Source organism: Hoplias malabaricus, chromosome 1 (genome assembly GCF_029633855.1).
Source record: "Hoplias malabaricus isolate fHopMal1 chromosome 1, fHopMal1.hap1, whole genome shotgun sequence".
NCBI classification, from domain to species: Eukaryota; Metazoa; Chordata; class Actinopteri; order Characiformes; family Erythrinidae; genus Hoplias; species Hoplias malabaricus.
The window spans coordinates 63,035,234-63,053,236 of NC_089800.1; the positions used below are offsets into that span (position 1 = coordinate 63,035,234).

General features: G+C 37.8%; 1 protein-coding gene across 1 annotated transcript in view; it reads left to right on the forward strand.

Annotated features, from left to right (window-relative positions):
- Nucleotides 1-1,886: 1,886 nt before the first annotated feature.
- The window catches only part of slc35f4 (solute carrier family 35 member F4), a 32,391-nt gene continuing 16,274 nt past the window's right edge, over nt 1,887-18,003 (forward strand). The window contains exon 1 of the mRNA XM_066681163.1: nt 1,887-2,164. Coding sequence (XP_066537260.1) covers nt 1,909-2,164 — 256 coding nt within the window. The 5' untranslated portion in view covers nt 1,887-1,908. The remainder of the gene's footprint in view (nt 2,165-18,003) is intronic.

Here is an 18,003-nt window from a genome sequence, read left to right on the forward strand (position 1 = left end):
ACTCCAGAGAATGGAGTTCCACCAGAATCTTGGATCCGGGCATGGTGAACTTGCTCCAGAGCATCCCATTTTTTATACATTAAATAATACAAATTATCCACCATGGCTGCCCTTTAATCTAATACCATTAGGAATTGTCAACAAACATTTTGTGCTACAGTGCATGAAGAGGTAAATACAGGAAGCTAATTTTTCTTGCTTAAGTGTCTCTGTGAATTTGATTGAAGTTTCGTTAGATTTTTTAAAAACTGAATCAAAGGATCCTTCAGTATTTTCAGCCAAGATACTCACTATATTAGGCCATTGGTCTTTGTCTAGCAGTGTGTTAACAAGTAATTATCTGCTATGGTTTTCTAGTCTAGTCAAATAAATAATAAACAGTGTGTTTTGTGTTTGCGAGGCTGAGAGTCAGAGAGCAGTCCATATGGCCTGTCACTGGCCTGCGGTGAGGACACGGGTGAAGAAGAAACATTGTGAGTTCTTCCATGACGATAAAGTCACAAGGACCACTTAACCCTCCCAGTCCTCCTCCTCCTCCTCCTCCACCCTCACCACCTTCTTCTCATCCTCCTCTACCTGTTTTACAATCATTCTGGTGTGTCAGTGCAGGCCTTGTTGTTTTTCCCCACCCCTATTCCATCAAAATCCACCTCCTTTACTATGATTGGCCAGTAGTGTACAAATGAAACTGCACCACTAAGACTAGTTAAGGATCATCCGATTGGCGGTCTATTTATGCAGTGTCATCCACTGTTACTTTGGGTTAGAAAACAATCTGTAAAAAAAATAATAATAATTTAAAAAATACAACTTTTTAAGATTTTGCTCACACCTCCTTTTCTACTTCTGCATTTTGTTTATTATTATTATTATTATTATTATTATTATTATTATTATTATCATTATTATTATTATTATTATTATTGTTATTATTATTATTATTATTATTATTATCATTATTATTATTATTATTGTTGTTATTATTGTTATTATTATTATTATTATTATTATTATTTGTAGTAATCATAAAAGTAACTTCTATGTTAAAATTAGTAGTCAGCCACATATACTACAGTTATCTAATACTACTCCAAATTGTTTATACAGGCTGGATCTTAAATGGCTTCCTACTCCCAACCTAGTGAATTACATAGGACTTAAGAAAACAGATCCTGCACCAAAAAAAGTGCATATTGACATTAGAGTACTCTTAGAATGTAGCAGCACATACTGGGAGTAGGGAGCGATTTGAGATTTAGCCATAACAGCTAGTTTTATAGCAGATATTATTAAGGCACAGTTAAAAGTAAACCTTTTCTTCTTATCTTTATTATTATTATTATTATTATTATTATTATTATTATTATTATCAGGCCTATAATATAAATGATTGAGCGTGCCTGCTGTATTAATGGTTTTCCAGTTATTTTATAGTGACGTTTTCTTAGCAAACTTGGGTATGAGAAAAGTACTAGGCTTGCTTATATATTTATTTAGCAGTATTTATAATAATGTTATTATTATTATTACTAATTATGTTATTGCTGTTGTTAATTGACGTTTTCCCGCCTGCTCTTCTGATTGGATTATTGTTCGTACTCACCAGCAGCAGGCCTATCATGACTCAGGATGGGGCAACATTACCCAATCACAGCTGAGTGGGCGGGTCTTGTAGAAATAGGGGTGGGTCCAGAAACTGAAGCCTACGGTTATTGTGAATCCACCGTGTGAGCGGTTGTCTCGTGTTGACTGCGGCGCCCCCTGGTGTCTGATCGAGGAAGAGATTAATCAGCGCGGCTCTCCGCGCGGTGTGTGAGGGAATGTGTGCGAGTCCTCCGCCGCGGGCTCGTGCTCTCCACAGCGGGCTCGGGTTCTAGGAGCGGGCCTGTAGCTTGTGTTTTCGCGGGAATGGAGAGCGAAGTGCTGGAGCAGTGCGGAGTGCGCCTGGAGCCGCTCAGAAGCGCCCACCTCCCTGGGAAAGCGACCCCCAGATCCCCCAGATCTCCCAGATCTCCCAAATCCCCAAAAAGCCAGCAGACCGAGAAAAGCGCGACCTACAAGGATGCAGCCCAAGTGACGGCCAACGGGGTGCACGACATTGAGGACCGGATTTTACGGATGACGGGATATTACGGCTACTATCCTGGATACTCCAGCCACAGAAGTAAGTGCCAGAGACGCGTGGAGAAAGGCAGAAGCACATGAGGGAGCATCTAAGCGTGGCTTTTGATGTTGTGTTTTTTGGTCCAGTTCCTCTTGTTTTTGTGTCTTACAATGCCACAGTAACACTTAAGCTGTGTTGGCTGGTGTATTTATTATGGAGTTTATAAGGCTCCATGACTTAAGCCTTTGTGTGAACTAATAGATCTGTTCTCACTTTCTCCATAGAAATAAACTGAAACAGATTTTAGCACCACTGATGCTTATTGGATTAAGCCTTCATATAGGTTTATGGTCCTGAAAAGCTTCTGTAGGTGTTTAAAAGATGACCCACAGTAAAGTATGACCTACCACTGAGTGACCGTTTCCATGTGATACCAGTGAAGACCAGTGAATGTGTTCTGGAGATAGTAGAGATAGATGTGTGCATTTACAGTTGACAGGGATTCAATAGTCATTTGCAAAGATTTTGGCCCCTCTGGTCAAATGACATAGGGAGCTGATGGCTGAGATTCTAAATGTTTCTGAATTTATTCTGACTGTGGCCTGTGGAAAAGTTTTGGCACCATGGGCCTTAAACTTAATCAATAAAGATGTACTTCTTCACATTTTACACTGTAAAGTTCCCATGATAATGTATTCACTTATTTACACACGTGCACTAGAGGAAGGTCGTGCGCAACCTTTAGACTTTAGTATTTTGATCTGTGGAATTGGAACAAAACAATCTAACATCCTTCTCTTACCCCTGAGAGAGAGAGAGAGAGAGAGAGAGAGAGAGAGAGAGAGAGAGAGAGAGAGAGAGAGAGAGAGAGAGAGAGAGATGAGAGAGAGATGAGAGAAAGAGAGAGAGAGATGAGAGAGAGAGAGAGAAAGAGAGAGAGATGAGAGAGAGAGAGAGAGATGAGAGAGCGAGCGAGAGAGAGAGAGAGAGAGAGAGAGAGAGAGAGATGAGAGAGAGAGAGAGAGAGAGAGAGAGAGAAAATGTATTGAAAGAGAGAGTCAAATCACCACTTTTAGATTGAAGTCCACCAGTGTGAAATGAAATCCTGCGAAGAGTTCCACTATGTGCTGTTATGTGCTCTGTAGGAGTTAATTTAATGTTGCTGGCTTTTGCTGTGGTGCTCTCCCCACACCACTGGCTGCAGCAGAGTCTCAGCTAATTGAATAGAGCCACTATTCTCCTAAGAGTTGACTAAGCACTTGCATACGCCCCGGCACGTAAAGCTATTATGCAATGATGAGCTGATAGAAACTACATACTACTTGATATTCATGGGGTTATGTAGACTGTGGGCGGTTAATTGTTCTATTAATAGATCCACTACGCTGTAAACACTAGCTCGTAGGGGGGCAGTGTATGGACAAAATGCTGGTATTGCATTTATGCTGTGAAGCATTAAATTCGCTGTCTGCCTGGTGATGCACTGCACTGGTCAATCAATACGTTAGAGCTGTCAGGACTAAACCTCATAGTAACTTTACAGGAGAGGCAAAAACCTAATTTATTTCAACAGCAGTTTATGAAACAAGATTTTATTCCAAGATATTCCCGACCATTTCAGTTCTTCTGTTCATTGGGAAAATAACTTGCAGCTTCACAGTGATACAATAAAGGGCAATTCCATCCATAATGGATATACAGTAGAGATTTTATTCAGACAGTGAGTAACACCACTGCTCCTTATGCTGAAGACCTGGGATCCCAGTTCACAGCTTGAGTAGAAAGACCCCACTAAGAGTTATTCTGCAAGACTCCTAACACTAACTACATTTACCCACATCTGTAATATAATTAGAACTGGATGCTGCTCTGAATAAGTGGGTCTGTAAAGGCTGATTTACATATAACACACAATAAACCATCAACCATCATACTTCAGTGTATATTGCTGCAGTTATATATCACTGAAATCTACCAGTGACAATCCTGTGTATGAATGTAGTTGAGGACTTTTAATGAGATGAACAGGCTCTTTTCTGCTCAGAAAACACAGTGGTAAAGCCCTGGAAGGAGCTGTGGAGTAATGGTGTGCCACTAGTGCACAGGTCCGCATGAATCATGTGGAATAAATATTGCAGTGCGTTTGGGTGTGTGTGTGTGGTGTGTGTGTGTGTGTGTGTATTTATCCAGATGGAGGATTTTAACAGTAAGAATTTTCTTCACCCCACAAACTGCATTACATAAGCGCTCTACACATGAAGTGCTGCAAAAGGCCTCTCAATTAATACTCCACATGGACCAAGGACCAAGAGCCTCACACCGTGTCCTTCCACAAGGGCAGTGCACTGAGCTTCCCACGAAAAGCAGACTCCAGCCTTAGCCTTTTATTGCATCAGTCAGACAGAAATTCATGAATCTATTTCAGCTGGATAATTGTATTTGAATTTAAGTGGGCTAGGATTGCACGAATATGGCAATGCTCGGTTGATGCATATGCAAATATTAAATGGAAATATGAAAGGGACACAGTTCATCTAAAGTTAAGTGTAGTAAAAAGACGTTTGTCCCTCTTCACTGCAGTAAAATCACTTCTTCTGGCAAAAGCTTTATACTAGATGTAGGAACATGTCTGTGAGGATCTGATGGCATTCATCCCTTGAGAACATCAGTGATTAATATTGGATCCCAAACGTCATTTCAGCTCATCCCAAAAAACTGAGGGAGACTGTGAAAGCTGTCCACGACAGGTGCATCCTGAAGTAGCTGAGTTCATTTATTATGGTACATCTTCAAATTTCTCCCATGTCTTAAACAGCCCTATTGGAACAACACATCTTGTGATCATAGAAAACATGTTGCTTTGTTATTGGCCTTTATCAAGCAAAGGGACAACTAAGGAGAACAGGTGAATTAAGAATGGGGTTAAGAATTGTCTAATGCATTGTTAAAATCAGGAAAGTCAACAGTGAACCATCAACATAGCAAATGTAATTATGGTCAAACAAAAATGTTGAATGACTGGGGACAGACAAGACTTCATCAATCAATCAGTCAATCAATCAATCAATCAATCAACCAATCAATAATCAGTCAATCAAACTGATTTATATAGCACTTTTTCAAATAATGTTGTCGCAAAGCAGCTTTAGAGAATTGGTATCAGAACAGATATTGTGACTCAGAAAGCCCCATGTGAGCAAGCCAAAGGCAACAGTGGCAGTGAAAATCTTCCTATGAGACTGGAGGAAGAAACTGTGGCAGGAACCAAGACCCACAAGGAGGACCTACCCTCATGCAACTCTTTGATGTAAAGAATAACACAATATCAAAGTGTAATTTTTCAGTGCATTGTACAAACCTCTAGAGGCTCGGGGGCTGTTATATCTGGTTAGATAAATTCTCAGAAATATTATGTGTCTGTAAAATGAAATCAGTGAGTGAAATGAGTACCTGAACGTACCAAATGACCAGATTATCCCATGAATGGATTTTGCTCTTCCTTGAAGGCACAGGCATATTCCAAGATGAAAATGCCATGATTCGTCAGGCTGAAATAGTCAGAGAGCGCTTCTGGGAACATGAGGAATCATATTCACACAAATTACCACCACAGAACTTGACCTTCACCTCATAGAAAGTCTTTGGGCTGTGCCGGAGAAGACTTGTGTATCTTGTGGTTCAATTTCCTGTCGTCAAAACAAGATCTTGGCCAAAGTATAATGTAACGTGGGATGGAAATAAATGCTGGGATATTGCATAAGGTTGTCTAAGGGAATGTGTGCCATAATCAAAGGTAAAGACAGTGCCACAACATTTTTGTGTGTGCAACTTATTTTTGGCCAAGCAGTGTACATTTATATAGTGTGGAAACTGAAGCTGCACCTACATTATGTGTGTTATAATGCTTTTTTTGTGCAAAAGCTGTAAAATTAACAAAATACAGACACTGGTATAAGGCCTACACAATTAAATACTCATTTCAAATATTATTTAAAGGATTCATATTATGGAAAAAATGTTTTGTGTGCTTTAGCATAATAATTTGGGGATATGAAGCTCCTACCCCTCCAGTCAACCTAAGTCTGACAACGTGGTATTAAACAAGTCATTATGACTTTGTTCTGATGTTATGTAGGTAGCAGGCATTTCAGAAGTGTCCCACCTCCTTGTCTGTGTCTCTCCAATCACAGCACTCTACAGTTTATTTGTACTAGTTAGAAAATGAAATGAAATTGCCAAATGTATCTTTAAACACAATACATCAGTTTTGACTGAAAGTTATTTGGAAGGTTTCATGGTGATAAATGAACCAATTTGGAAATACACTACTGTGAATCCTCCATCATTAGTTGACCAGCGAAGTTTCAAATGCAGCTGAATCTCAACAGATAATGATGTACAACACTGTAGTGGAAATAATCATCTGGAACTGTCTCAGAATGAGCGTTTCCGGGAGGTTTTATTCTTCCTAACGTGATTAGAGGGAAATATGCGGGTGTGATGTAAACCTTTATCCTGAGTGCTGTGAGGGTGGAATAGGCCTCATTGCAGCTCTCATATCTCTTCATCTCTCTGTCTCTCCTTACGTATCCTCTCCTCTCTGCTCCTATCCATCTATTTTTACCCACAAGCCTAATAGGATGCTACACTTTTACTTAACCAGAGAAGCACAGTTAGCGGTGGACTCACTTGGGGAATAAATACGCACTTTACAGCAAGAGCTGCTGAATTAAATAATCCACCCCAAACCAACCAGGCTTAAAAAGCAAGTGCCTGGTATTAAATGTGTAGTAGAGCTCATACATATGCAACTAAACACATATTTAGACTACTACTACAGATGTCTAATCTTTACTCCTCTGCATGGGTTGCATTTTGTTTTTCCTGCACCAGACTGGGTGTATCATCCTAATCCATGTAAAATACTATGGCTTGTTTGTAGGAAAACAGATATCAAGTTCTCCAACGCCAAAGACAAAAAGGCCATCCAGACTGTTATAAACAAGAGCAAAAGCAAACATCTATCATAGTAAGGGTTATGGTATGTTACGGGTGACTTGCCAATGTGAGACTTTAGAGAGACATATGCTGCCATCAAAGTGTTGGCTTTTGCTGGGAAGTCCATGGTTATTTCAGCAAGAAAATACCATATATCATTCTGCTTGTGTTACAACAGCATGAATTTTTAGACACAGTATGTGTTTTTTTTTCTTTTGTCAAATGACTATTAGAACTTTTTTTTTTATTTATAATATATGAAACATGCCAGACGGCATTTAAACATAAACAATCAGGTAAACAAATAATTGGGATAAATTGTGTGTGTGCTTGACTGTCCTGCCTGCACATCCTGAAAAGTAGAATCAGAAAACAAAAAAACAACTGTTGACACTCTTAATTCTTACATCAAGCAAGAAAGGGCAAAAGTTCTACTTCAACTTGCAACAGGATGTGTCTATGGAGGTTGAGGTGGGGCATAGGTTAAATGAACAATGACTGCTGAGAGGAATCATCTGCCTACATTTCCCTCCCTTTTTTGGCTGTAGGCATTGAAATATGAACTTTGTGCTTGTGTTAGTTAAATCCGTTTTTTATTGCATTTTACAAAAAAAAAAATTATAATAATTTTTATTAAAAGGATTAATATGTTCCTATGGAATGCCATCATATCCTCACAGAGATGTTCCAAAATCTAATGTAAAGTCTTCACACAAGAGTAGAAAGGGGAAAACTACATATTAATATCTTTCGTATCAGAAGAAACATTGGGTGAGTGTGTGTCTATAAACCTTTGGCTACAGAGGACTAAATGAAATGTGGTGTGTGGTGTCTTTAAGATTCTCTGAACTTGCTAAGCATTTTACTATGGATGGGAGTGACAGAAGCCTGTGCTTTTCTATTTATTCATTCTGAATTACTCATGAATGCAATTAAAGAAAAATAGATGTTTATGGAAACTTAAAATATAGAAATTTCCACACTGCCCCCATCTGGTAATTTAATATAATTGTCAGCATCCTCTCCCTGATAAAGAAGTAAGAATAATAATACAGTGAGGGATAACCTCTTCACCACAGACCAGAACTGATTACTGTTAAAGACCGTATAGGCTATTAGTCCTAATTACACACACACACACATTTATTCAGAGTTCCTCTGACATTGTAATTGACTTGATTTAATTCAAAGTAGGAGATAATGCATTAACTACCAGGAATGGGACATGTTTAATGCTTGTAATAATATGTTTGTTTTCAAACTTTCAGAGGTCGGTACAGAAGCCAAGATCGATACTCAAGTAAAAGTGTTGTTACTTGAGTAAAATAATGATTCGAGTAGAAAAATGTCGCCAAGCAAAGTGGTGTAGACAAAATTTTCAACTCAAGGAACTACTTAAAGGGGACGTCTACGCTTGTGTTCGTTATCTCTGGTTTGTTTACATTCAGGGTCTACGTGCTTTTTAAGCTTAACTTATCTGTAAGTTTTTACTCACTGTTTGAATTACCACGGAAACTCGAGTTGTTTAATTGTGTAGCACTTTCGCTAATGCGGTTAGCTGTCTCTCGAGTTTGAGTAATACCACCCAGGAATAGAGCAATATCCGTATCTCACTGCTTTTGAATGTTTGGAGTTCTCTCCTTTGTCTATTAAAATCCCATAATCAGAGAGAGATAGAGAGAAAGCATAGCGTACTGGACGAAGATGAGTTTTTTTTACTCATTTACAGGCACTGGGGCTTCGTAAACACATTAAACCAGCACACAAACAGACTGGAGAGCAGCAAACGGCGAGGAAACATCTTCCGAATTTTAGAAAAAGTGTTTTTTACAGTTACAATCGTGTTTAACATTTGAGAAACTTATAAAACTTTAGCAGATCGTTTAAATACATTCAGTATCCATGAGTGGGGGAACTGAATATTATACTGGTCCATACTTCTGGATGCATAGTTAATCTAAAATAAACGGATAAACCTACAACTGATGTGACAAAACACAGAGCCCCTACACACCGTAATAACAATAGAAATGAAACTAATGAACAGGAATCAGTAACTAAATGTTAAGACTAAACACTACTAATGTTAAATACTAAAGATAAATAAATACATTTATCAACGTGTGTTGAATAAATGTAACTAGTCACTATCTGCAAAGGTTATACTCATTTCAACAACTGCAACTTCATTCTAATCATCATTCTAATCAATCAAGAGAACCTCGATGTATAGCTAGGAACATGATGTTGTTGTTTATTAAATTGCATTTGCCAAAAAATAAATAAATATATTTTGAGCACATTGTAATAATATTAATTGGAGAGATAATTTAGCTGCAATGCTGTACCCTTCCCACTAGATGGCACCCTCTTCATTTTTATTTATTTATTAATTTGGAGTATGTTCAAAATTTAGCACAGCTTTGAAATGTTTCATAAATAAACCCCGTGTAAACAATCTGTGCAGAATCAGATATTTCTAAATAACATGAAAGAAATTCAGTGCCAACACTGGCAATTAATGAAAAAGAATTCATTTGAAGACACCTCCTCTAATGAGTGATTTCCACTTCTTTAAAATTGTTACTGACCCAGTCATCCATCTGTGATCACCAAATTTGGACAGTCTGAAGGCATTAATTGCCAATAGATGAGGTGCTTAAGGAGCAGCCTAAGGGTACCACGCTTCTACAGGGGGTATTAAGCCCCCCTCCCAGTAGTGGGTTTGTAGCAGTGGAATCTGAATTCTCTGAAAGGATGGCTCCATCTAGTGCCTTTGGTATGTGACTGAGTGGAGCCTGTGATTCAGAAGTATTTATCCAACATTAATACCTGAGCTAATGCGTATGTGGATGAATGCCATCAAATCCTCACAGCACAGTAAACAGGAGACCAGTTCTCTAACAATACCCTTAATGTCATATAAAACGAAGTACAGAATCTATGCAAATTCCTCATTCTCCCACATTTGCGAGTCTTTTATGAGATCTTAGTTAAGTAAGTGGAGATGAAGTGTGCGGAACACTTTCGTGTGTGGGTGTTCTATTCTCTTCATGCTTCTCTCTCTCTCTCTCACACACACACACACACATGAACACACACACACACACACACACACATCTACTAGATTCCTTCCTAATAGAGATGTTTAAAAGGCAGGGCACAGCATGTAGACAATGGTGCAGGAACATGCCACTGATCTAAATGACAAAGGCTGTGAATGGGCTGATGGCAGCAGAGCATGAGGAAGAACGCCAGGCCCTGGCGGTTGCCATGGAGGGGTGTGAGACACATTTGGATTCAGAGCCCATGACATGATAGGAGGTCTCAGAGCACAATACACATGTGTACGAGGGTGAGTGAGTGTTTCTAATAGGAATGTATGATATATATATATATATAGACAGAAAGAGATTACTTTCCATTTAAATAATTTCCAGTCAAAACAGCCTTTAGGTCAAAGAGTGTATTCAATTTGCAGGAGCTTTTTAGAATCAGTCTTCTTTCCAGAGCTTGTACAAGAGATTTCACAGGTAGGACTGCATTACCCTGAAAACAACAGACACTGCACTGTTTTATTTAGCAGTTTTCACTGGACAAATATAATCCGTCTGTTTAGAAAGAAATACGTTTTGTAGGGGACTGATTCTGAATAAAAAATTAAAATATATATTAAAAAAAATGGAAATACATATAATTTCTTTTACCCTGAACCCTTTAAGTGTGAACCATCATTTAAACATTATATAGTTGGTTTCAGAAAAGCTGCTCTTCTAAAGTGATTTTAGGCAGTTTAATACACTGGTAGATTCATCATCACGGCATTACTCATATAATACTGATCGAGTATGATTATGATCGGTGGTTCATGATGCAGTCAGAATGACCGCAATTGTTCCTTTAAATGAAAATGTGCCACAGCTCACTTTCAGAATAAGAGCTGAGGCGTGAGAAGTGAAGAGCACTGGTTTTCATAAATGTGGGTGCAGAACCCCACATGCTGTCACAGTTCATGTGGATGAAAGAAAAAAGATATTTTCAGAAATGCTGACATCCCACAGCATGCCTGTCTCTGTCTGAAAGACAAAAACCTCCTCACTCTCTATATAAATAAGTATGTCTTTAAATTACAATGTACATGCAGCTAGCACTAGATTGCAGATTCCCGTATGAATATATAGAAATGATGCTGTATTAGAAATATATCATGCACTATTTAGATCATGACTGGCATAGTGCACTACATAGGGAGTATGGAGTGATTTGGGATGAACATCTCTGTGTTTCTCTCATGTATCACGGTGTTGTGATGCCTCTCTTTTAATTGTAATATAGACCCCTACTGGACAGGCATGATAGTGCAGCCATTTCATATTCGTCTGGACAGGGATACTTTCAAAAACGGAGAGAGGAAAAGCTCATTTTTTTATAATAAACAAATCTGTGTGGACGGGGCCTGGGAGGTCTTCTTTCACTGTTTGTGTGTTGGTAGGTTCCAGATCCCCAAAATTAGCGCATACATGTACAGAATTATTTCTCTCTCCCTGTTGAATCAGAGTAAATTATGTTAATCTAGAGTGAGATTTGTGTGAATTTTCCTTTTATATCAAGCAGTTTAAAAATATATAGCATGCCATAATGTGATTACTGTGCACACACCTATTTTAATGTTGATAGTGAATTTTGGGTCTGCTGAAGGCTACTGCAGGATAGTCAGCAAAATAGGACAGATTTAAAACAAGGAATAACTGCTGTGTCCAGACATGAGAACCAAAGCCATGGCTTCAGTGAAGTGAAACGTAAGGTTTCTTTGCCAGGATTTGCCAAACAGGTTAAAAACTAATCAAGATGGTTGTAAATGTAATTGAACCAATGTTACATTTTTGCTTGAATATTGAAAGATAGTAATGAGTTGTAGAGGAATTATTGCCCACTCATGTTCTCTGATATTACCTCAGGGATATAACCAGAACCCCCTATGACAAACTGTTATAATAAAACCCTATTGAGTTTAATGGGGAAAACTAGGGGAAGATCACACTCTAGAGAATGTAGGATGTGAGTAAGCATTTTTTAAATAGTTCAATTTTTCATTTTGGCTCGAGTGCCCATACACACAGCATGTATTTTGTAACCTATTATTACCTCTAAGCCCAAAGCCTGGTGTGCTGTACTTTCACATAACAAGCATTATAATCATAATTCTTATGGGAAAGCTTATGAGTGTGCTTTTACACACCTTAGGGCTCAAAATATTACACTGTTGATACATCATGTGACATGGGAATTAAAACTGGATCGACGAAGGTATGTACCTAGATATTTTTCCCATGGGAATGTAGAAATATCTGTAGTCATGTTACCTGGAGGGCATATAAATTATATGAATTCTGTGGGCAGGTTCTGCTAATGAGTGTTTCAGTGTATAACTGCAGCCAAGATATTAAAGTCATAAAAATTGGTATAAAATGACTACATGAAGTCCTTGCAGAGTGCTTTGTGTGTGTGTGTGTGTGTGTGTGTGTGTGTGTGTGTGTGTGTGTATGTGAAGGTGTGGTCAAGGTGGTTGTGAGGGGTGTAACAATATATCACTACAAAAATAAATATGTACAAGGTAATATACAAAGGTAATGCATGTTATGGAGATGGGTAATATCATTCATTCATTCATTCATTCATTGTGTGTAACAGCTTATCCAGTTCAGGGTCCCGGTGGGTCAGGGGCCTGCCCGGAATCACTGACAAGGCAGAAACACATCCTGGATGGGTCGCCAGTCAATCACAGGGCACTGGGTAATGTAATCAGTTACAGTCTATTAATGGTTTAAGGCATATAGTTTTTGTAATGAACTATTTATTCTTTAAATAAATGCCAAACAACAACACATTCCCACCCACACATGCAACATTACAACCAAAACTAATAATGCATACAGTATGTATAAATTTTTGTAGTGTCTTGTTATATCTTCTGAATGATATTTTCAGTTGGAGGATGTCCAATTATGAAACCAACACGAATATTTTAAGTTTCAGTTTGATATTCTGATGTCCAGATTGGATCAGTGTTATGTGTGTTAATAACATTTTAATTCTGCATAGCTCTATTACTGTACCACACAAATGTATTTCCATGTAACTTCCAATGCTTGCTATTTAAGATCTAACACAAAAATATAAAAAAATCACAACCTCTAAAACCTTGAGCGTATTAAATTGTGAATTCAGTATCGCAAATAGAATCAAATTGTGAGCTCAGTGTATCATAACACGTCTGCCACACTGCACGGCATAATCATGACATTCCTACTCTGCAGATATGAATTCTGCATACACTCACTGTCTCACACACACAGTGTGCTGCCTGCTTCCCTGTTCATAACAAGTCCAAATCTGACAGCTATGTGTTTGTGGAACATGTGTCCCACACTCATTCTGTCTTGTTATCATAGCTGAGGAGAAAGTTGACCCATTTCGCAGAGAAAGGCCTGCTTTGTGCCTTATTCCGTTGTGTAACACAGTGAGAGATTGTGGGGGAATGAAAAGCTTAAAGAGGAAATTATGTTTATGCTCGAGTATGTGTCAGAAATATCCCACTACATGGTTGTGTTGTCTGGAGGAAGACAAGGGCCACGGTACTAGTATATGCGGAGGAGGAGTGTGTGGGTGTCTGGAGAATCAAGTGTGTGGCCAGTGAAAAAGCCATAAGTGAAATCCATTAAAGGCATGACCATGAAGACTGCAGACAGTAGGGTGAACCTCTGTCCAGTAATAGGACTCCCCTGAACAGGCAGTTCAGTCCTGACCTTTCATTCACTACAGTGTCTGACCACAAACTCTAGAGATATTCTGGTGGAGGATACTGGACAATGGTTTAAAAAGTATATGGGAACACTCTTTCTGCAAGACATGGTGTGTAAAAGGAATTATAGACCATTCTTTAGAACTACTGTTCTCACAGCAAAACAATCCCCCGTGCCCCCATCACATTTGTGTTAATGAAGAAGCTCTGCATCTTTTAAGGTGGAACGGTATGTTTGAATATGAAGCCAACTGTACCTGGTATGTCGTTGAATTTAACTTGCCTGAAAATGTTTATCCACTATTTGAATTACAAGGGAAACTCATTTGTAACTTGAGCTGTTCAGTTTTGTAGCACTTTTCACAATGTGTGAATTTTCATGCATTTAACAGTCTCTCGTGAATTTGGTGTCAGTTCCAGCTTAAATAAGGAGCCTGGACCAGCAAAAATGAGTCAATATCCTCTAGCAACATCCTCAACTTCTTTCAATCATCTTTCAATCTTCAGAGGTCTCTCCATCAATAAAATGCCTCCAGATGCTTTTCACCAGACAAACCTGAGCAGGCAATGGCAGGGGATATGATCTCAGCCATTTCAGACCAAGAAACTTATTTTGTTTCCCATTTAATGTGGAAAATTGAGTAAAATGCTGCAAAGTACTTGTGATATTATTAGTTATTTCAAAATAATTTTTATAATGTAATGATGTTTAATGAAAGTAATTTTTATGGTTTCTGCCCATTCAAATAGAGAAATGGTGAAGGAGGCAAACTCATAAAAAATGCATGCTATTATTGTAGTTCTTTAGTAGCAATCTTTCTTAAACAAACAAAAAGAAACAAAAACACTCTTGTTTAAACGATATTGTAATAAAACCTCTGCATTAAACACACATGAAAGATGGTGCAGGAGTGGTTTCTAAATTACCCATAGCTCAGTTATACTGAACTACAAAGTATTTATGCAATAGCAGCATAATTTACCTATTGAAAGTTTTTTTTAGTTGAAATGTCGTCAGTCAACCAGTATATTACAGGTGTCTGATATTTGATTCTTGGGTTTTTGCACTGGAGAAATAAGGCTAATGTAGCTAATGAAGGCTAATTTCTCAATTCGTCAACACTGTACTAACTGCATGTCTATAAATAATTACACACTTTCCTTAAAACCCCTGGGAGCCCATTTTGAAATTGTGTGGTTTTTTGTATAATTCTAAACTTGGGTGTTATGTGAAACATTCAGCAAAGTTTAAATAAAAACACAAAACAGAAATATGTTAAATCTCTCCTCACATATGACCAGTACTGCTCTCCTCTTGATGTAGATTAGGCAGTCCTAAAAGTGGGTAATGCTTATGTCACTGTTACCCTGACCAATCACAAGGGTACCTTAGCCATGCCTCCTCTCTGAGTCGAAGAGCCTGTGGAGCTAAAGCTTAGGAGCCATTAGTAAACTATACTATCCAGCTATTCACCAAGCTATGGGGAGGGAATGACAGATCACAAAACAATCCAGAACATGCCTGAATGGATTAAGTCTGAGTACAGCAGAGATAGCAACAACAATCCTTATGCGTGTTTAATGGCATATCAGTAGAAATATCAACGACATTAGGCCGGCAAGCAGAGCAGAGTAGCTGCGGGGATAAAAGCTACATATGGTTGGCAGTACAGCAGATTAGCAGCGGTAGAAAGCACCAATTTGGAGACACTCTAGAAGGTATCCAGTTTGTACAATTGTTAACATATATATAATAATAAAAATAATCAAATGAAACCACACTGCAGACACATAAAAGAAAAAAGACGTCCATAGGTTCGTACATGAACAGCTGTATAAAGCCAATTCTACCCGCCTGTGCCATTTTATTGTACAATGTTATCTTGTGTAAAATGACAACCACAGTTCTGAGTAAAATCCCAGCGACTGCTCTTTCTCAAGGCTGTGTGTTGCCATTGTAACGTAAACAACGAGACACACATGGTCATTAGTATTGGACCACACCCACACCGTTCTCAGAGAGCTCTGAGGAGCATATTTTGGGCATTTTTGAGGAGAGATTGATCATATTTCTGTCTTGTGTTTTTTATTTTAACTTTGCTGAATGTTTAACATAACACCCAACTTTAGAATTATACATAAAAATACAAAATTTCAAAATGGGTTCCCAGGGGCTTTAAACCTTAATCTTGCAGGTATGCGTAAGAGTTTCGGACACTGCATGGTACTGCTATCTAAAAAATCAACAGAAAAACAGGCACAAATCAAGTGATGACTGCTACTAATTTTTGGCTATACAGTTTAGCTTTCGCCCAGCTTTTATTTTTTCATTGTTTTAGATTTCGGTTTTTAATACCGTCTAATAAAAAGTAAACCAATTTTTAGATTAACACAGTATACAATAGCTTGGCTCAAGCTTTTATTACTTCCCTTGTAGCTTCAGCTAAAGACCCATTGGAAGTGTGCATAATTTCTTTTGAAACCACACAAAATGTGACTGACATAAAGCTCTTAAAATATATTACAGAGAGAGAGAGAGAGAGAGAGAGAAAATTTGCCCACTTAAATGACCTGAAAGCTGTGGTACGTCTGTGAACATAATTAATAAGAGGAGTTTATGTTACATTTGCCACAGTGCTAGTTATTTTCAGTTCTCATGTTTATGTACAAAGACCTCAAAAGATGCAGCTTAAATCTAGTCTGTTTATTCTTCTCCCATGTGACTCCTCAGCTGAGATCACTCCATTTCAGTTTCCTCAAAGCAAGAATCTCATAAAAAAGAAAAACCTCTATGTTCCAGGCTTCAAAGGACTCAGTTACTGACTTTCTCTGAATTTGAAGGAAATACTTCATTTAAATTTTTATCAATAATATAGTATTTATTTTTTTTAAACAAAAAACTACTACATTTTAAACAATGCTTTTAATTCATTCTCATTGTCACAACTTGAGCTGCTGTTCAAATGATACAGTGAATTAGACATCGACAAAAATAGAGATACATGTTTTTATTTGGACAGTGATGATATACTCCTTTAAATAAAGAAAACGGTTGTGTCTTGTTTTCATTTTTGGTTTCTACACTTTCCTCATTCTTGCATATTTTTTAAAGTCACTAAATGTAAGAGCATCTGCAAAATCAGTGTTTCACAACCAGTGGGCCATTGACCACTGTCTAATAGAGAAACTAATTGGAAGCCGGTGGCCATATAAGCAAGTAAAAGGACGTGGTCATAAAAATCAAAACTCATTGACTAAGAATAAAACATAACACATTTTCAAATGGCAGTATGAGGACATGCCCTACAAAACAAGGACATTGAATCTCCTTTTTTTTTTTTTTTTACTTTTTTATAATCTGCTAATTGTTTGGTAGATTTTGATAGATATTAAATCCAGTGGAACACTGCAGTATTGGTGAAGTTCCGGTTGAGTCTCTTTACAAGACATGCCCAAATGCTTCCTGCCACTTGTTCTTATTCTCTGATGTTCTTTCAGAGAGTTTTAATAAAGAGAGTTAACGGCAGCTATGAAGCTTTATGTTCTTCTTGACACAAATAATTAAATTTAAAAACATAATGTCAATGCTTTTAGCCTACCTACGTTGGAATGAGTCATGGATCTTTTCAACATATGTAGTTAAGTTGAAACAACAAGCAGTTTAAAGTCAAATCAACTTGCAGAAAGTAATTCAAAGCCAAACTTGACTTAAGTCATGAGTTGAAATAGATAGTCTTTCTAATTGGATTTAACTATACAGTGGATTCAAATATAACTTTGAAAATGTTAATGTGGCAACAAATAATCAAGGATTTCTCCTAATTCAGTGAGAAGCAGCCTGCTCATGTTCGAGGAAAAAAAACTGCTGGGGGGCTTTACCAAGTTGGCTGTCAAATGGAATGATTTTCTCATAAGGACTTGGGCCATGAGATGGAAAATGTTGTGCTAAATGAGTAAATATATCATCGCTGTTCCATTAAAAACATTTACCTCCATTTTTGTGGATTTTTATTTTACTAAATAATTTGAACACAGCAGTCTTCATATTGTGTCAATATTTCATAATGAATGGACCAGTAGAAATGCTTAAAATTGAATG